Source organism: Tursiops truncatus, chromosome 3 (genome assembly GCF_011762595.2).
Source record: "Tursiops truncatus isolate mTurTru1 chromosome 3, mTurTru1.mat.Y, whole genome shotgun sequence".
In the NCBI taxonomy this organism is placed as follows: domain Eukaryota; kingdom Metazoa; phylum Chordata; class Mammalia; order Artiodactyla; family Delphinidae; genus Tursiops; species Tursiops truncatus.
Window position 1 is genome coordinate 22,018,275 of NC_047036.1, and position 22,073 is coordinate 22,040,347.

The following is a 22,073-nucleotide window of genomic DNA, read 5'->3' on the forward strand; positions in this document are numbered from 1 at the left end:
AAATCCTAAGTGTTCTCTTCAGAAGGAAAAAAAAATTTTGTTTCTTTAACTTTGTATCTATATGAGATGATAGATGCTCACTAAACTTATTGCGTTAATCATTTCATGATGTATGCACATCAAATCGTTATGCTGTACACCTTAAACTTTTACAGTGCTATATGTCAATTATATCTCAATAAAGCTGGAAGGAAAAAAAAGAAATTGCCTATTGTGGGAAATGGAAAAAATGATGAAAAACTAGACCAAATTCTCAGGGACAAAAGCCATATTTTGCTTTTTGTATAATTTTGTCCTTGAGGCTTTGCTTTGTACCACTGAGGTCGGTCAAAGCAGTTTATGAATGTGAAACAATATTAATTATCTCTAATAATTTGGTCAGTAAGAAAGCAAAATATATCTGGTAAAGATATATTGGCTGTGCATTCAGATCATCAGTAGTTTAAACTTCAGTCTGCTAATTATTTGTTCAGGGTCCTTAGTAAAGTTCCTTAAACTCTTTGCATCTCAATTTATGGTTTTTAAAATGTAGGTGTACTTGTCAATTCCAAACTGCCAATCTATCCCTCCTCCTCCCCCTTCCCCCCTGTTTAACCATAAGTTCGTTCTCTAAGTCTGTGAGCCTGACTACTGTATTTAAAATTAGATAATCAATAAGGACCTACTGTACAGCACAGGAAACTTGGCTGCGTGTTCTGTAATAACCAAAATGGGAAAAGAATTAGAAAAAATAATAGATACATAAATATGTCTAACTGAATCACTTTGCTGTGCAACTGAAACTAACACATTGTTAATCAACTTTGCTCCAATATAAAATAAAACTTTTAAAAAATGTAGGTGATAACAGTTATACTCACCTTATAATGTTGTGATGGGGTTTAAATGATCTAATAAATATAAAGCTCTTTGGATAGTCTCCAGCTCATAGCAAGGGCTCAATAAATGATAACAATTATTTTATAGAGGAAAGGATAGGCAAAATATTTGTCTCATGTCATGAATCTGGTGCCACAATTGAAGTAGAAAAGACATTGACTACTATTTTTTGAAAATTGCAAAATCTATCAAGAACAGATACTTACTGAGCATTTATAGCTATTGGTATGGACATTCCCTTATCCATTTTTAATATAAGTGGTGATTTATTTCTACTGCAATATTGCAAAGAACACACACAAAAAATGCACATATAAGAGTTGCCAAAACCAATCAGCCACACTCAATTTCAGTAAAAAATAAATAAACATTTTGGATATAAAAGTGCTGGAACATATGTGTAGACCACTGGAAAACTAGATTACTTATTCATTTCATTTTAGGAGTTTTGTTTTATATAATACGAAAATTTTAAATTAATCCATTTCATGTATGCTGATACAAAAGTGTCAGTAAAATAATCTTTTATGCATTGGTATCATTATGTCATGTTTTTAAATTAATTAACAATACACAAAATATATAATTTAAACCTGAACATTTATTTAAAAGAGAAAGTTAAGTCAATTCTATTCTAATTAACCTAAAACTAACCAAATATTTCAAGCTAAACTCTGAGTACTAACTACAGATTAAAATTTCACAAACTTTCTTTATTTTAAAAATATATTAATTGACCAACAAATTAAATATAAATTAGGGCATATTTAGTTCAACAAACGTTGCTTTGTAAATTAACATGAATAGCTATTACATCTTAAACTAAATTTAATACTTATAAACTCAGTATTGTGCTCACTGATTTTCTATGTAATGGTATGACATGAATTCCAGGAAATCTGGGCATTCCCAATAAATACTTAACCATTTATTTTCCTTAATTAAAAATTAAATTTGATCAAAAAATTTATTGAAATATAGTTTATTTACTACAATATTGTGTTAGTTTTAGGTATATAGCAAAATGATTCAGTTATATATACATATAAATATATATATTATTTTTTTTACATTCCCTTCCATTACAGGTTATTACAAGATATTTAGTACAGTTCCATATGCTATACAGTCGGTCCTTGTTGGATAAAAAATTAAATTTTAAACAAAGCATAATTTTAGGTATTTTACTAGCCACACATTAACAGACAATATATTATTTGTCTGTCTCTTTTGTCTTCATCAACATACCTACCCATCTTCATCCACCCATCCTATTCATCCATTTATGTCACAACTATATTTATATTCTCCTTAAGCATAGTTTCTGGCATATTTGAAAACTTTTAAATGGTTAATACAATATTCAAATTTTGGGAAAGTATTACACTATTCTGCAGTATACTATACCAATTTTTAATAGTTTTACTGTTCTCAAATATCACTCATTTTACCAATTCTCTGTTTTATTAATGGAATATAATTGATATTTTGCTTCTCAAAAATTTTGATGTAAAATGTGCCTAGGGACTATTTTCAAAAGACGTTTTTCATCAGTTTTCAAGGTATCTCTTAAGCTTTTCTAGAAGAACTTCTTTTCAAATGTATTTGTTTAGATATCTTATTATTTGAACTATGATTTATCAAAGAAGGGCAATGAGGCAAGAATTACATCAATAACTAAGGGATTAGAATCATGGACACTGGAGCCAGACAGCCTGAACCTCAAACCCAGCTTTGCCAGTGACTAATTAGTTGGCAAGTTATTTAAATGTTCAGTACCTTAGTCTTATCATTTACAAAAGATATAATAACAGGAGCTACCTTGTAATATGTGATGAGTCAAATGAAATAATATATCCAGAGCACTTAGAAGACTGCCCAGCTAAAAGTCTGTGCTATGGAAGTGTTTGGTTGTATTACTGTACTTGATCATACATGGTACATTTTTTTTTCACACAGCTTATAAATAGTGAGGTTATCATTTTTCTTCAAACTTAAGTTTTCTCAAAATACTTACTTTATTAAATTGTTCATGGCATCTGGGTCATATGCTGTAACCTGTCCAATGATGCTGCCTTCCTTTACATCTTCATCTACTTCTATCAAGTAAAAAATTTTACTGAACACAGGAGGCTCATCCGTATCTTCCACAGATATTTTGACCACAGCTGTGTCTTTGAAAGGTCCCAGGTACAGGAATCGTGGATCAGGGTGAGTGTTACTTGCATCCACTTTTAAAGTGTACAGCATTTTGTTTTCATAATCTAAATTCTGAAGTTAAATAAAATAAGAAAAATTAGTATAATATAGCAGACATAAAAATGGAAGACAATTTCAAAATTTAATAACCACCTCTCTTAATAGTCCCAGTAATTCTGGTTAAATAACTTTCCCGATTATTGCTTCATGGGTATAACAAATAAATTAGGAAATTTTTTTTGCCTTACACATTTATAAGGAGTAATTCAATATAATAGTATACACATTAAGATTGATTCACACTTAGTAATGCATTTTACATTTTGGTAGTCATAGGTAAATGAAGTATTATCTAGTAAATACATAGGCTATTTATTACTATATTATTACTATTAAAGTTATAAAAATTTTAAATCAGCAGAAACATAAAATTGAGATTTAACAAACCATTCACATAAGTTGCTTCCTTAAGTCCTACAGTTCTAAAACTGTTTAAAAAAAAATTATTAATCTGATCACTGTGGAAAAAAAGATGTGAATGAAAGCAGGGAAATTAGGGTGATATAAAGTAATCAGTATTTAGCTTGATTATTCTGTGTAACACTTTATAATGTTCTCTTCCACTGCTTTAAAAATCAAGCATCTTCAGCTTCATCTATTTTAATAAACCATCACACTTAACAATTTAAATATTTTAAACAGTGAATGAAATAATACCATGGAGAAATATAAAACAAAGACTTTTGAGAGTATCTAAAACTTGTTTGACTGTTGTCTACTATAAGCACAAGCTGTTGAGGTTTTATATCAGTTTTTAAGTGTCAATGATAAAGATGCTTAACTTATTTGAAGTGAAATCGCAACTGTTCCCACTTATATGAGGGATAGAAGCATGTAAAGGATGGGAAAAATAAATCCTAGGCTTTTCTTCCTTGTAAAACAAAAATAAACTATAAAGCACTCAATGAGGAAATGAAGACAGCAAGAAGAAACCTGTTTGACAGTTATAATCCCTTCCTGTGTATCCTTGTCAGTGATGACATCAAACATGTCTGCTCCGTCTCCTTCAGCAATGCTGTATTCCATCTCAGCATTTTCCCCCACATCAGGGTCATTGGCTTTTATCCTTCCAAGATGAGTTCCAAGAGGTACAGACTCAGGAGAATAAAATTGATACGTACCTGAAAATTAAATCAAAGCTGTTTCATCTTTAGATAACAAAAATCTTTCATTTCCTCTGCCTTTTTTACTTAAATAAATTAATTTCAAATTAGAGTTTTTCATATTGAATTGTAAGCCATCAAAAATTATAGATTTATTAAGTTAGAAAAATAATTTATAAAGGCAGAGTACTCTCATTTTGTAAATGAGAAATATATGTTCCAGAAAGATTAAGTGAATGTCTCAAGGTTATTTAGATAATAGATGGTAGTCCTGATATTAGAATCCAGAACTTTTGACTTAAGAGGGCAAGGACAACAATTATTTACTGCTTATCTGAAGCATTCAACATTGTCATTACACATCTTTACTTATACTAAATGATTTAGAACATGCATTATTCTTATATTCTAACTCAGGGATAGAAAAAAAGAAATCCACACACAGCAAGTTCTTTCTTTCTTTTTTCTTTTGGCTTGTTAATGTCTTTAAGTGGGATATGAATGTTTCTGTCTCTTGCAGTTTCAGCCATTACATTGTCCTGTTCATGAAAGCATTTTAGTTTGTGAGGATTTATTTAAGAGATAATAGGAAAATATCACAAAAAATGTTAATGAAAGTTAGAAATGTTTTTAAACATTTAATGTATGTTGAAATCTATATAAGGCCAAAGGCCCTCTGTTAGTTTATTTAATTCTAACATTAGTCCTTATAGAATGAAGGCAGGTGTATTATCCTCAGATAAGGTTCAAGGAAATCATCCTTTAAAGCTGGGAAAAGCAGAAGGCAAAACTAAGTCTCCCTGACTTCAAAGTCTGTTCTCTTTCCAATTTGCTTGGTGGTTAAGAAGAGGGACTTCTAAATCCAACTGCCCTGGATTTGAATTTTCATCACTAGGCAAGTTAGTTAAATTCTCTAACCCTTAATTTACACATCTATAAAATAGAGATGATGATAGCTATTAACTCATAGGTTTGTTATGAAGATTCCATGAAATGACGTCTTTAACATGCTTAGCCCAGTTCTTAGTTCAAGAACATTTTTACTATTACTATTAGAGTTCCAAACCTTCTGCTGAGATTATAATAGATCATAAAATTATAGAGTGGCAAGTCATTTGAGAATTCATCACATCATACTTTTTCAGTTTATGTTTAAGGAACCTGAATGCAAAGTTTAGATTTATGTTAATTAGTCTTATTATTTATATTCTCAGCAAAGTTTATTTTTTAATATTTGTCATTTGTACATGTCCACCATCTAGAGCTGTATCATCAAGTATTTCAAATTTGATTAGCTTGAAAAAAATGCTTTACTGTATTGGAATCAATGTTATAAATTGAAATTTCAGGGCCCTTAACAGAACATTCCAAGATAGGACTTCTTATAATTTTATTTGCTGCAACATAGAAATATTTTCAGCAGAGAATTAGTCTGTTTTTGTAGGACCTCATGGCTTGCAAAGAATCCATGGTTTAACATAGAAATCGTGACAACTGAAAGGCTATTAACTGATTTAATCATCACAGGTAGGTAGGTAACAGATACCAGAAAACTCTAACATATCTCATGAGAGAGATGTTATTTCATGAGATTATGGGCCAATAAGAAAGAAAAATGTGGCTAATTAAACTAACTTGCATTGATTTTAATATAGTATCTGATTTCAGAGATGTTAAAACATCAACAAACCTGTGTTTTAGAATTGATTAAATAAGGGATTATAATTCTTACATACAAACAAGAGAACTGAGGCAAGACAAGTGATAGACATGGGATTTGCAGCCTGGTGGTCAGACTTGAGAGTCCACACTCATAACCAGGAAATAGATGAGAAAAAGAACTAGATGATCATAGGAAATGTTGGGAAAGGTAGTCCGGAAAATTTTGTAACTCTTCAAAAGGTAGAAGAAGGTAATTAAAGTTGCCAAAAAGAACCTCATTTCCTTGTTTTCTCCATTACCTACTCAATGATGAAATGATCCTAGTCACTGTTAATAAATTTGTGGGAAATTGTGATATTCTGTGGGAGGAGGGGTTGTGGATTCATCTTTATCCATAAACTATTAGTGAAACTACTAGTAAAAGTATTAAACTGTTCATAGTGTGTTTGAGAAACTTTCCACATGGTATCACTGAAACCTCTCTTACTCTGGGGAAATCGAGGAGGATTGTTGTTGACGTCTGTCAGAGTGATGTTCACTGTGGTGGTTCCAGAAAGGCCTCCCATCTGGCCACCCATGTCTTTGGCTTGTATAACCACTTGGTACTGCTCTCTATTTTCTCTGCTCATGTCTGGTAATGCAGTTTTTATTATGCCTTTTGGAAAAAATAGACAAATATTTTGCAGTTCAATCATTGTGTTTTAAAATTAAGCCATGCAAGATCCATTTTACAGACATTAATCAGAACAAACAGATGATAAGATGTCAGTGTACCTAGATAAGTCTTTCAATCCATACGTAACCAATTTAACATAATTCACGGAACAGAAAAAAATTCTTCCATGGGCTGTTGTTCAGGAAAAAATTTTTGCTAGATCAATTTAATTATCCTTTTGACTAGAAAAACTAACTTTAGTCAGAAGTCTTTAGATGAATAAGCATAATTTTGATGATTGTCACATTGTTTTTGGTTTTGAGTATTTCCTAAGACATGTAATGTGTTGAATCCCTGTGAAATTTTGTATTTAATGTAATAAATTTCAACTCAATAAATACTAGTCTAGGGCTTCCCTGGTGGCGCAGTGGTTGAGAGTCTGCCTGCCGATGCAGGGGACACAGGTTCGTGCCCCGGTCCAGGAAGATCCCACATGCCGCGGAGCGGCTGAGCCAGTGAGCCATGGCCGCTGAGCCTGTGCGTCCGGAGCCTGTGCTCCGCAACGGGAGAGGCCACGACAGTGACAGGCCCGTGTACGGTAAAAAAAAAAAACAAAAAAACAAAAAACTCTAGGTGATTTAAATAAATACTAGTCTAAAGGGCTAAGGATTCAAATCTTTTTAAATAATAGGAATTCTGCTTCTGTATCCATGGAATAACTATCAATATAAGGAATAAATAAAAACATGATACTTAATAGCTTTTTAAATATAGAAAATCTATAAATGTGCATCCAGATGTATTGCATAATGAGAAAGAGACCAAGTATTAGATGTTGTTACCTGATTCTGGGTCCACTGAAAAATATGGCTGTCCTTGCAATATGCTGTAGACCACTTTGGCACTATTTCCATAGTTGGCGTCATCTGCATCTGTTGCAGTAACTTGTATAACAGATGTACCTACATGAATCCCCCCCCAAACACAGACACTTAAGTACTTAGAAATTTGAAGCTATCTTTATGAAACCATATTACTGGGAATGTGGTGTGTTAAACCATGGTACATGTTTCAAGAAATTTGTTTAAATTATGCTGCTAAAAATCACTTATCTTTCATTTTTTTAAATTTAAATATTCCTTAATAATATTGTTACTATTATTGAGCTATCTAAAAAAGTCAAAAGCAAAATTTATCATAAAGATGAATATGCACTAATTGGTTGAAAATACTGTGACAGAAAACAATTTTTCACTGAATACAGTGCACATACAATTTTCAATTAATACATTTATTGCTAACTGGAAATGTGAATTCAAAGATAAATCCAACATTGAAAGCACTCCTGCTGCTTTTTATTCTGATAAATTAACTAAATAATGTAAATTGAAAATAAAGAGGCCCTGTTTTTATCAAGACACAAAAGGTAAAATTGCCAAAATTTTTGGTATGCAAGATATATATGATTATTGTATCTGTGCCTCTCATTGTAATGTAGTTAACATAGTCATATATAATTATACCTATTGATATGCTGTGTATTATTTGCTACACATATGTAGATCAGCAGATAGACCCCTCCAGAGTTAAGAAAGTGTATAATTGTCTCACATGCAATACGTAATTTACCAATACTCTCAGTTTAATTTTATTTTATAAAAATTAAATTATTTTCTCTTAACTTTGTCACATATAATTATGTTTTAAAAGATAAAAGAGCTTTAAAGGAGCTAGTTTTAGGAGCTAAAAGTAATGTAATATATTGATGGACCTTTCTTATATTTTCTAGAACTCTATAAAGATTCAAGGCATGGTTCTAAAACTACCATTAACTAAAGCCTACCATGTATTCCTTGAGCAAAATGAGTTTGTAGGACATTTTCTAGTATATTACACACAATTTTTCAAAATGTTGACTCTGATACTTACATAGATTTAAAAATTCTTTAGAAAAAGTGAGTTTCACGTTGGCTCTGTAACCTACTTTAATATCCAGCATACATTACACACGCATAGCTTGTCTAATTGAGTTGTAGTGAATGTTTCTCAAAATTTGCATATATTTGCTTATGCAGATTCTGGAAATTAATATATTGAACATTAAGATTAAACTAACAGCTTTATTTTCCATCAGTATATTTGAATATATGAATTTAGGAAGTATTTTTATGTTTTCTCAAAATTAATTAGTGTAAGATGAACTTGAGCTCTTCCTCTTGAAGCCTCTGTTTCCTCAGCTGCAATGGAATTGATATGTCCTGTGAGAGGACACAGTACAATTTACTCAGTCAGTCCCAGGTGTACTGTTTTATCATTTAAAAAACATCCACTCGTGTCCCAGTTAGACCAAAGCAGAAATCATAAAGAGATTTCCATCCCACAATAATGTTCAAATGTTCAACTAGAGTGGTTTTCAGATTTATATTTATTTTTATATAACCTTATGTGAACATAGATTAATAATTGCTTTCATACTTGAAGGTTATTTGAAATATGAATTATTAAGCATAAACAAGATGCTAAATGCAAGTAGTTAATTCATTGATTTCATGACATTTCTTTTGCTACCAGACTCATTTTTCTTTGGCTGTGGCTATCATTTCATAATGGGCACAGGTAAAAACACACCTTTATCCTTTTTTGACACTTTTAATAATATGTTTGTTGTTAAATTTGTTTTGATCATTTGCTCTTTATCATGGGTATATGATCTTCAAACCTACCTGAAAATACTTGGCCTAAAAATAATAAATTAAAGAATGGAAATCAATCCTATAATGTGGCTAAAATGCTACAAATACCCATATAAAATACTGTTCCCCCTCTCAGAATCATGGTAATAATTAGAATGTTGTTAAACACTAATAAACACTGGTAGCATATCACTGATACGTTATTTATAATAGCAAAATGAGAAAAAGAAAAATATGTAGTGTGTTGAACACTAGGGAATGGCTAGATTTTTCCTTAAATATAAGGACATTTTACAGTTCATACTATTTAGTAATAAAATTAGATAGAAAATGGTTTATATGTTTTGTACTAATTTTATAAATATTTGCTTATAAAGACAGAATAAAAGGAAATACACCACTTTGATTTTTATATCCCTCTAAATTTTCTGAGCTATATATGCTTCATTTATTCTCAAATAATTTAAAAGAAGTATTTACTTTTTTTTTTTTTTTTTTTTGCGGTACGCGGGCCTCTCACTGTTGTGGCCTGTCCCGTGGTGGAGCACAGGCCCGTGAGCGCAGGCTCAGCGGCCATGGCTCATGGGCCTAGCTGCTCCGCAGCATGTGGGATCTTCCCGGACTGGGGCACGAACCCATGTCCCCTGCATCGGCAGGCGGACTCTCAACCACTGCGCCACCAGCGAAACCCAGTATTTACTTTTTTATTAAACAAATATTAAGTAAAATATAGTGAAGCCTGAATGACAAATTTATGTCATTTGTTATATGTAGGTTTTGTGTGATGTAAACTCTCCAAAGGAAAGGGCTATGTCTGCTTTTGTTCAACATTTTATCTCTAAAGCCCAGTAGAGTTTCTAGTTCAAAGTCATAACAAGATCTAACATTTACAAATTGCTTAACGTAGACTAGGCAGAGTTCTCAGCAGTTGATTTGTATTATTATTTTATCCTCATGATAAACATGGGATGCAGGCCTTGGAGCATATAGAGGTTGCTCATGATTACACAGCTAGTAGGTGATAGGATGGGATTCGATCTAGCCAGTATGAAGAAGCTTCATTCTAAATACTGTATTAAATGGCCTGTCTAGACATATGATTAGACACATATTTGAATCTACAGGCAGTGTACCTCTAAGAAAGGGCCTAGTTTAGGACATGAAGCATTCAATGGTGAGTTACTTGTGTGATCTGTGAAAAACTACAGATAGATTCCTTGTTGGGCAGACAGTGTGGGAGGGGAACTGGATCAGTTTTTGAGAGACCTACCCAGTCAATGAGAAACCTCCAAAATTGCACAATAGGAATTTGCCTTGAGGGAGATGAATGCATGCAAATATAGAAAAATAATAGATAATCTTTAATCAAAGTATAATGACCACAAAAAATGGAAAACATAAAATGTAGGAATCTGCTAACAAATACCTAATTCAAAGTGTATCTCATTTTCTTTCACTATATATCCTCATGTATTATTCAGATTAAGTGTTCTGATCAGAATATGCTAATGTGTTTCAGATTTAAAGAGTTCACTGGAGTCATCTGATTTTAACTACCAATAAAAGGGATGGGGAGGAATATGTCTGAACCAAAATGAAATATGGCGTATTTGATAGAAAGAAGCAGAGGCAGAGGGAAAAAGCAAGGAGAGGATTTGGTGAGACAGAAAAAGAAAAGACAAATATATTAAGACAAAAATAATCACGTAGTGGGGGGACAGTATAAAGGAGAACATTGGACTACAATGTTGGAAAGAAGGATAAAATGGGAATAAAGAATTTTTATATTTTATTCCATTAGACTTCATTTACCCTCAAAGTTAATAATAGTAGTTTTTGAAGTGTTTGATTTAAATTAAAATCACTAATATAATGAAAATAAGGTTAGAATTCAATAATTGTGCATTACTTCATTTAGAGAGGAGGCATTCTTTATTATGTGATTATGCACAGGCTTTAGCTGTTAATATATGGGTTACACATAGCCTGACAAAGTTCCTAAGTATCACCCTTTACATTTCTCTGTAAATGGTTATGTGTATAGGTAAAAGCAGAGAAAATCACATCTATAAAACTATAATACGTTTATTTTCCTTTAAATCAGGTAGGAGAGTTACAAAAGAACAATACATTTCAGGATATAAATACATATACTTTTTATTTAGACATATATTTTATGTGTATACATATTTAATATCAATCACTCAGTAAAGATGGATATGTTTGTTTTTCTTTAAGAAATTATTTGACTTACCCATGTATTAATTACAATAATGTCAGTTATATACTTATAACTGATTTTGAAATAATATTCAAATAAATGTCAATTTTTCAAAATCAGTTACATGTTTGGGATATTATAGTAAGTTTACATCACTTATTTTTTTAGAAATATGATTTAAGAGTCAGCTCTTATCTCATTAACAAATCTAAACCTTTCATATAATTATAGCTAAATGTAGTTACATATACAGATAAAAACATTGCATAATAACAAATGGCATTTAAAATTATGGGCAGGCTTAAAAAATGAAATCATTATTTTCAGTTTTCAGGATAAACCATTGCTGGATAGAACATATCTAAAATAATATTAAAAAGACTTGGGATATTGTTGTTATGCTACCAGGTTATTTGATCTTAATTCAGTTCCTTAATCTTTCTGAATCCAGGGTTCCTAATTAACAGAATGGGGATTTAAAGTTCTATTTCTCATGCCTACCACATCAAGTTGTTTCAATGATCAAATGAGATGATCAAAAGAAATTTATCAAATACAAGCATTAATTGTTTTTATGCAAAATAATGCAAACAAAACTGTCTAAAACTGCTGACACTATTTGATATTCCTTTCATTTCAGGCCAAAATACATTAAACTTGACTGCCATTTGAATAGCATTTGAGTAAAGGTAAAGACGTTTGTTGAAATGCAATGGAACAGTTGTTCTCAGTAATCATTTTAGATGTCAGCTACAAAATAGCAGGAAACATTAAGAAACATACAACCGAAAATAATTAGAAGTGAGATAGCTAACACTAAATAGTAGTTTCAGTTATAGTTCTTATCTTGAAAGAGATCACATCTAACTGTATGTCCATAATAACTACCTTAGCAAAAAATAAAATAAAATAAAAAACTTAGTTTACATGGATTAACATATACCTACCGACTCCAGACATTTCAGGAACACTGGCAGTGTACAAGTCTTTTGTGAATTTTGGTTCATTGTCATTGATATCGTGGATTTTAATTATAAATTCAGATTCAGGCTCCACCTGCCGCCCAGTCTTTCTGTCTATAGCCTTGGCACGAAGAACGTACAGGGACTTTTCTTCTCTGTCTAATTTCTTTGCCGCATGAATATCTCCTGTGTTTTCATCTATTACGAACAGACTGCCAGCCCCATCTCCTGTTAATATGTATTTTAAATTTCCATCTCCTTTATCTTGGTCAGTGTGAAGCTTCAGAGAGGTAGAAAAGAAGAGTTCTATAAATATATGAATTGTTATTACAGAAAAAATAATTTTGGCAAATATTAATTTATCTCTACATGACATCACTGAAACAATGGTTGCAATGGTTATCTTAATTTTCACTGTGGAGAGATTAAACATTTTAGTTTGATCATTCTCAAAATTTTTAAACACTTATTTATATGAGACTACATTTGAAATAAAATAAAAAGTATATATATATATTTTTTTCAAAACACAGTATTTCCAAGACATTTTTGAATAGAATGCTACCAAGATTTAAATGTCTAGTACATTAACAAAAAAAATCCATTGGTCTAATAAATCTTAAGTGTAAAATATTAATATACTCGATTACGTCAAAAATCACTAAACTCAAAGAGGTGATGTGAGAAATTTCTGACCTTATTATGATGATAAGTTTAGGATATATACCATAATTTTAAATGATTTTACCTCCCTTCAGTATAATATCACTTGCAGATGCACAGGCTCTGTCATCAGAGACCAACCAGAGACAGAATATTAATCTCATAGATTATTCTCTACATGACTTTGGGAGAGTACTCTTTCAACCAGGATGTTCTCACTTTTGGAAGTTGATGTATTTTATAGACATTTGAAATTTCAAGTGATATAAAACACACAGGGCTTTTCCATTGGTCATATAAATAATTTGATGAAAATATTAGGATTTTTTTCATAAATTATCTTCCTTCTATTCATTCCCATCTTAAAAGTAAACTTCTTAGTATAGAAGATTTTTCACTGAGTATTTAAAACAGACAAACGGATTGTGTATTTACAGAAATTTTGAGTTGGAAAAAATCCTAATGTTTTTGCAAACCTAACACTGTTCTGAAACTTGAATCTTTACTAGCCTATGCCTGCTCTGTTTTCTTCCATCATATACTTCACAATTCCCAATACATTCTTACTCCATCTATTTCTTTAGTGTCCCATTCCATCTTTGAACAATTTGACTATTTGAATCTATTTTTTATGGTAGCCAAAATTACAGACTTGAGATTCATACTTTACTCCTCCTTTACCCAATGTTAAAATAACCATATGCAGCCTTTTCTTCTCTGAAATATCTCCCTCACCCATCCGTCTCCATCTCTATGGCTACCACCCAGGTTTTGTTCATCATATCTGTACCACTGCAACAATCTTCTAATTGATGCCTACCTCCCTCTTGTTCTACTCCAAACAATTTTCCATACTAAAGAAGCTGATTTTTCTATATCACAAATCAAGTCATATTACTTCTTGGCTTAAAAATCTTCAACCAGGTACAGTGCATAAGAACCATGAATCTAAAGTCTTATAAACCAGGCTTGGTCTCATGCAAATTTCTGTTATATTGGGCAAATTGTGTGTGTGTGTGTGTGTGTGTGTGTGTGTGTGTGTGTGTGTGTGTGTGTGTGTGTGTTTAATCTAAGCCACTTCTATTAAAAGGGGATAATATTCTTTTTTAAAAGAATCGTTACTTTTATTGTTATTCTATTTCCTTGGACTCTATAGCCTTATTTATGCATTATCCATAATCTTGTTCTCATCTCCAGATGTGTTTTCTGTCACCTTTATCCACTTTGCTATACACTCTGTACATACCAATTGTTTTGTTTTGCTTGTTTTGTTTTTTTCATTTCTCAGAAGGCCTGTTCTAGCTTTCATACCTGATGTTTGCAGATGTTTCTCTCACCCTTTAACACCCTTTCTCTTCTCTGTATTTTCCCCTAACTAAATATTTATCAAATCTCATTAAAAAATTTTTTTCTTAAGGATGCTTTCCCTAACCCTCTCGACTAGAATAAATATTCCTGCTCTGTAATTATAAAGCACATTTCACTTTCCTATCATGATACCCCATTTGGTAAAATTGTTTGTTGTGCCCACTAAACTGTAAAATCCAAAAGAGAAAGATTGATATATATATAAAAAATTTCTATGGCCTCAACAGATATTTCTTAAAAACCAAATATTTTCTTTTTTTAACAATATGTTTTTACATGTATAAAGCAGGTTTAGTTGTCAGTGATTATTAGAAAAATCAGATTATAAATAACATAAAACTTGCCTTTTTTTTACTAAAATTACATCTTAGAAATCTCTGTATGTAAATAAAATTATTTTAATGATTGCATTTTTCAAATAGTTTTTTCAAGCTACTTTATAATAAATATTTTTGTACATTTATCTTTGTATTGCTAGTACTTTTATTCTAAGAGGAGAAAAAGAAGATACTTTTAATGGAAGGAAATAATTAGGAAAATATGAAAAAGATAGATGTATAGATAGATAATTTATATGTATTAGAAGCTTTATTTAATTTGGCAAAAAATGTTGAGACAACTAAAATGTTCACCTTATTAATGTTAGAATGTGTACAATGCTATTATAGTCATTAAAATTATGGTCTACATATATACTGTTGGATGTAAATCATTTAAATGAGATATTATGTTAAAATACAATGTCTAGAGTATAATTTCAACTTTTTATACCTTTATTTTTCATAAAAATACTCTTAACGTATACATAATATTGCAAGCAGTTGTATAGTTTTAAAATGTTTCCCTTTGTTTTTAAGTTGTACATGTTTTATACATTTTTATGAATAAATTTGTATTAATTTCTCCATAAAATAAAGGAAAACTAAATAGAACTAGTCTGGAGAGATATAGGAAATAAACTACATGATGTCTCCCACAACGTGTAGTCTAGTGTTCTCACATTTATACACAGAAAAAGAAACATGAGAGATTAGTCAGTTATCAATATTGTCAAATATATTGTCAGACTGAAACAAAGATATTCCAGGGATAATGCTGCAATTTACTGAAAATTGTGGAATATTAAGTGCGGTGGGGCAAAGATTGTGTATTGTCAGGAGTCAATATCCCATGCTTATATTATGGAAATTATTAATAAGTAGCCAAAATAAAAGGCAGGAACACATTTATACTGTTACAGAAGTTCTGTGGAAATTTGCATATGTATACACAAATGAAAATTAGTTTAAAATTTTCTATATCCCTCCCCACTATCTTTCCATATATTTAACATAACACTATAATAAATATTGTTATATCTTTATTTTCTGCATTTAATAAAGATTTAACATTCTATTGTGATGATTAAAATGTGCAGGAAACTGAATCTGTGTCTATCACACTAAATTATATTTGATTCTACATGTTGGATTCAAACACCTGTGGAAACAATTTACTTCTCAGAGATTTTCTACTCATTCAAAATATGTTGAAGTCTACAAAAGTATTTAGTCAAACATAATAATAATCCTAGTAATTATACTTTCCTCTGAATGGTTTTATATTCAATATTTAAAATTTCAAGGAAAATTCAGTATTATAATATGGTGCTTGGACTGAGGATTATGTCCAAAGGGAAATTAAAATATTTATGGGATTACAAGACTTTCAGAATAAGTATGTTGTCTGAATATATTAAATTTTAGTTACCAAATCTTTGCAACAAACAGTAATATTATTTTAGTCATTCATATATTGAAATCATTGTAATTTAGATTTATTATTCTATTTCTACCTGTTTTAAACCCTGTCCCAATATTTCATATATATTCCTTATTCTGTTAATTTAAAATGCCATTTTAAAAGTACTATTTTACACAAAGTCAAACACATTTTAAAGCATTGTCTTTAATTCACAATTTCATTTTAAGAACAAAAGCTCCCAATAGTTATTTCCTGGTGCAATATAACAAAAATGAAAACTACTAGCTTAAAATACTGAATTTCTCTATTATGTACATTATTAATTTTGAATTATACATTTAGAATTGATAGTAAAACCTATTATACAATAACTTAAATACAAACAAAATTCTTAAAAAATAAACCCAAAATTCAACATTTTGTAGTATCATAAGAAAATAGAAATCTTGAAAATATTGTTTATCTATTATAGAACAAAGCCCACATAAAATCCCTTAAGAAATAAGAGTACCAAAAAGTAATTATTTTCTTCAGACATCAATAAACCAAATAGTCTTCGTTTCCTGGTCATAACTTAGTTGCCTCTTCTGAACTTGAATAAATACACTGAAAGCAAAATAAATCATGGATAAATATTTTAAATGCTAACTATTATTTTCCAACATTACATTTTTAGTTTTGCTCTGCTACAATTTTTTTGTTTTTAGAAATTTTGAAAAAGTAAATATGTACATGCAAAATAGGCTAAGAATTTAAACTGTGATGGTTAATTTTATATGTCAATTTAACTGGGCCACAGAATGTCCAAATATTTGGTTAAATGTTATTCTGAATGTGTCTATGGGGATACTTCTGGAAGAGATGCACAACTCAATCTGTAGACTGTGTAAAGTAGATTGTCCTTTCCTAAAGTGGGTGGGCCTCATCTAATCCTTTAAAGGCCAGAATACAGAAAGACTGAAAATGGGAGAATTCACTCTTTCTGCCTGCTGTCTGTGATTCATACTGGAAATTACACCAGAGTCTCCGGTTCTCAAGCATTTGGACTTGGACTTGAATTATTCCATCAGCATTCTGGGTGTCCAGCTTGCCAACTGCAGATCTTAGGACTTTTCCAGGCTCCATAATCATGGGAGCCAATTCTTTACATATATATGTTTATATAATAATATAATATAAATGTGTATTGGTATATAATAATGTAATGGATATGTATTTATATATTTTTTCCAGAGAAACAGAATTAATTTTGTGTGTATTTATAATATATACATAATGTATATATAAATATAAATATATATATATATATATTACAATTTATAAAAATAAAATCTGTATTAGTCTGGGTTTTCCAGAGAAAGAAAACCAATAGTCTTTAGGGAGATTGGAATGTTAGAGTAGCTTTGTCGTTTAAGATCTAGTCACCCACACTGAGAGGGTCCAGAAGACATCTTTCACCACTATGGTGAGAAACAAATAGTGAGAGAGCCCAGGCATCCTTGAAGAGCTTTGTGATCACTCTTTTCTGTAGGCCAGATCTTATAGTGAGAACTGCTATCAATGAATTGGGAAACCTATATGCAATGGGAGTAATTGGATCCCAGAGTGATGGAGGCTAAGTTCAGCACTCACCTGCCAAAAGATAGGTGGCAGGATTATCATAATGGACAGCAGAGTCAAAGCAGCAGTCAGAATAGTCTGACTCGCACAGACGTATGGCATTGGCTAATTGATTACAGTGTTCCTAGAAGTAGATAGGAAGGCTACTAAATCCGTACTTAACCCGTAAAAGCAGAAAAGTTCAAGGTCAAGAGAGCAAAACACCAACATAAATCATAAAAAGAGTCAATCAGTTCCCAGGCCTGAGCCAGTTTACAGACTCAGAATCTCTTGAATAAAGAGGATGCCAAGTCTTCTTGAAGTACCCACCAAAAATTTGTACTCTTAGTCTTTTTCCCAGCCTTCCCTAAAAAACCTATGCCTTTTACCAGGATAACTGTGCAGTGAGGAAAATAAAATAATTGGACATTTTGGTATTACTGGACACTGACTCTGAACTAATATTGATTCCAGGAGATCTAAAATATCAGTGTGATCTGCCTACCCAAGTAGAGGCATATGAAAGTCAGGTGACGGATGGAGTTTTACCTGAGGTTCATCTCATACTGGGCTCAGAGGGTCCCTAAACCCATCCTGTGGTAAATAATAAATTGTCACTTCTGGCCCATCCTACAACCAAAAAAGAGGCACAATGGCTAGTGGGCCTCTTTGGACTTTGGAGGCAGCATATTCCTCATTTGGGTGTTTCATCCCTATCCATTTACCAAGTCACCTGAAAAGCTTCTGGCTTTAAGTTGGACTCAGAACTTGAGAAGTCTCTGCAACAAGTCTGCACTGGTATGCGAGCTACTCTATCACTTTGACCATATAATCCAACAGATCCAGAGGTGCTTAAAGTGTCAGTAGCAGATAGAGATGCTGGTTGGAGCCTGTGACAGGCCCCTATAGGTGAATTGCAGTGCAGACTCTCCTAATTTTGGAGCAAAGCCCTGATATCCTCTGTGGATAACTAATCTCCTTTTGAGAAAAACCTCTTGGCCTACAAACTGATTGCTTAACCGTGGGTACCAAGTTACCCTGCAATCTGAGATGCTCATCATGAACTGCATGTTATCTGACCTATCAAGCCATAAAGTTGAGTGTGCACAACAGCATTCCATCATCAAATGGAACTGGTACATATGTGATCAGGCCTGGACATGCCCTGAAAACGCAAGTTACAGGAAGTAGTGGCCCAAATGCCCATGGTCCCCACTCCTGCTACACCGCCCTCTCTCCCCAGTCTGCACCTGTAGCCTCATGAGGGGTTTCTTCTTCAGGTGATGGAAGAAGAAAAGTCTTGGGTCTGGTTTAAAAAGAGTTCTGCATGATTTTCAGGCATCACTCAAAACTGGACTACAATACTACAGTCCCTTTCTGGGACATCCTTGAAGGACAGTGCTGAAGAGAAATCCTCTCAGTGGACAGAACTTTAAGCAGTGCATGTATATATACGTGTGTGTGTACATAAATATGTTAACATATATATAACCTATTCAACATGTTATATGTGTTCTGTTTCTCTGAAGAACTCAGAGTAAAGTTTGCAAAATCAAAGTAAATTCATCTCTAATCAATCTTCCTTTAAAAATTAGAAATAAGGGTCTTTTGCTTGCTTATTTTAATTTTTGTTTAAAGTGTTTTTAATTGCAAAAGTATGCCATATTGCCCAACTCTTATTATGAACAATCAATACACATCCTTAAAATTATATTTGGAATTTTCTAACATCTTGCTCAATTTTTAATGAAGAAAGCCATAGAGCTGTTGCTGACAGTTGCTAAAAATAACCATTAGTAACAATTACAATATATTTCTGATGTTTTAGTAATGTTAAAATGCATTTCCAATATATTTGGAAATATATTCTGTGTCAGTCTTAACAGTATATTTTTTGTGTTTGTTTCAGATAAAACAATTTATTATCTTTAAGTTTACTTATATTAGGTATGGGCTTCATGACTGTTATATTAATATCGAGTTTTATGATAAATAAAACCTAAATAGAAGGCCACTGATATGCAATATATTTACACCATAAACATTTCCAGTTTGGGCTAACCTGGGTTAACTGGGCTTACCCTCTCATAGTAAGCAACTACAAATCTGGACAAAATATATGAAGCCAATATTTTCGAGAACTGAACAGCAGAGGGCAAGCAACAAGATGAACTATAAATTCACTCTAGCCTAGCATCCTGCCTGCGAAGACTTTTACTGCAGGGAAGTGGAGCCTATACAGAGATTAGTGATTCTGCTGGGCATATATCCAATTTCAGTGAATTTCAATCAAAATAATTAGAAAAAATGTAAATCTGGGCACATCATTGTCAAATCGATGAAAACTATGATTTAGAGAAAATATTCATATTTCTTAATTTTTTGTGATTTCCTCTTTGATTATCTAGAAGTGTACTATTAATTTTCCAAAATTTTAATGTTTTCTAGTTATTTTTTGATCAGTTTTAAATCTGATTCTATTGTGAACAAAGAGATCTTTAAAGCATCCAAGGAATAAACATATATTCAGGGAAAAAATATAACAATAAAGACAGCTGAATTCACATTAGAAGTAATAAAACCCAGAATTGTTCAGTAAAATAACCTTCAAAAATGAAGAAATAATAACATTTTGAGAAAAAGAATGGCGAGAGAATACACTGTAATAGGACTTTCATTTCAAAAATTACTAAATGAATATCTTTAGGCTGCATAGAAATATTCCTAGATTGAATCCTTGACATAAAGAAAGAAATGAGGAGCCATGGAAAGGGCAAAACAGTTGCTAAATATGAGACGTTAAAAATATTTCTTAAAGACAATTGACTGTTTAAATCTAGGATAATATCAATATATTATGAGGTTTATACAACACAGTAAAAGTAAATTATATAGCAATTATCGCCAGGTGTGTAAAAGGTAAATGGATTGTACTTTTTGCAAAGTTATAACATTTTGCAATATGGCATCATATTCCAGTTGGACTTAAGTAAATTAAGGATGGATATTTATCTTTATAATCCTTCCATAATCCTTAGCACAACTGGTAAATATTACAAGAAGATAAAGCTGAAAAGATCATAGTAAAAGTAAAATGCAATACTAATTAGGGGAGAAAGAAAGATGGGGAAATTGAAACACTGTTCCATAAAGAAAGGCAAGAAATAAAAAAAAGAATAAGTAGAACAAATGTAATACAAGTAAATAGTCCAGTACATATTAATGGACTAAAACCTCAAGTAATAAAGAGATTTTGAGAATACACTAAAAAATAATTAACTACATGTAGATTACAAGAGCCATGATTTAAATATAGCCAAGAACACAAATACATCTGAAGTAAAGAAATAAAAAACATAGGAAATAATAATTGTAAGGAAGCATATGGGGCTATATTAATATCAGACAAAATAAACTTTGAGAAATTATAAAGAGGAATGTTTTATAAATATAAAAGGGGCATTATCTCAGAAAGATATAACAATTATTGATATTATTGTGGATGGAACAATGATAAATTTTAAAATACATGAAGCACATTTCATAAAACTAAAGTAGTAGACAAATCCAAATCACAGTTGAATTTTATTATGGAGATGATTAGCTTTTATTTCTTATAAGAAACTAATACATTAGATATATAACTGAAATTATGAGATTTTAGAATAGATCACAGTGAGTCATTATACTATCCACATGTAATTAAAACAGCAAATTAACAATTTAGGTACAAAAAGCAGATAGGTTCACTTAATATTGTATGTGCATATTAATAATGTTTTTAGAATATTTTTTGATTTACAGGAAAAATACAAAGATACTACAGTTAGTTCCCACACACCTCACACCCAGTTTCTCTCTTATTAATCTCTTACATTATTATAGCATATTTCCTACAATTAATGAGCCAATATTGACAAATATTATTATTAACTAAAGTCTGTATTTTATTTGGAGTCCTTTACTTTTAGCCTAATATCTTTTATCTGTTCCACATTACGTTTAGTCCTCGTATTCCTTAGGCTTCTCTATACTGTGATGGTTTCTCAGACTCTCTGTGTTTTTTATTACCTCCATAGTTTTTAGGTGTGCATGTCATGTATTTAGTAGTATGTCCTTCTAATAGGATTTATCTGATTTTCTTTCTCAAGATTATACTAGGATTATGTGTTTGGGGAAGAAAGACCACAGGGGTCAAGTGCCATTTCATTACATCATATCAAGGGTATTTATTTTCAACATGATGTATTATGGTTGATGCTAACT

General features: G+C 31.4%; 1 protein-coding gene across 5 annotated transcripts in view; it reads right to left on the reverse strand.

Moving 5' to 3' along the window:
- CDH9 (cadherin 9) overlaps positions 1-22,073 on the reverse strand; it is a 79,041-nt gene that overhangs the window by 23,998 nt on the left and 32,970 nt on the right. For 4 of the 5 annotated variants that reach the window (XM_073801908.1, XM_019951036.3, XM_073801910.1 and 1 more), the window contains exons 2-6: positions 12,420-12,714; positions 7,401-7,520; positions 6,391-6,558; positions 4,072-4,259; positions 2,897-3,150 (exon numbers count right to left, since the gene is read on the reverse strand). In XM_073801908.1, the coding sequence (XP_073658009.1) occupies positions 2,897-3,150; positions 4,072-4,259; positions 6,391-6,558; positions 7,401-7,520; positions 12,420-12,714 (1,025 nt within the window). The remainder of the gene's footprint in view (positions 1-2,896; positions 3,151-4,071; positions 4,260-6,390; positions 6,559-7,400; positions 7,521-12,419; positions 12,715-22,073) is intronic. The other variant, XM_033855122.2, reaches the window with a different exon arrangement.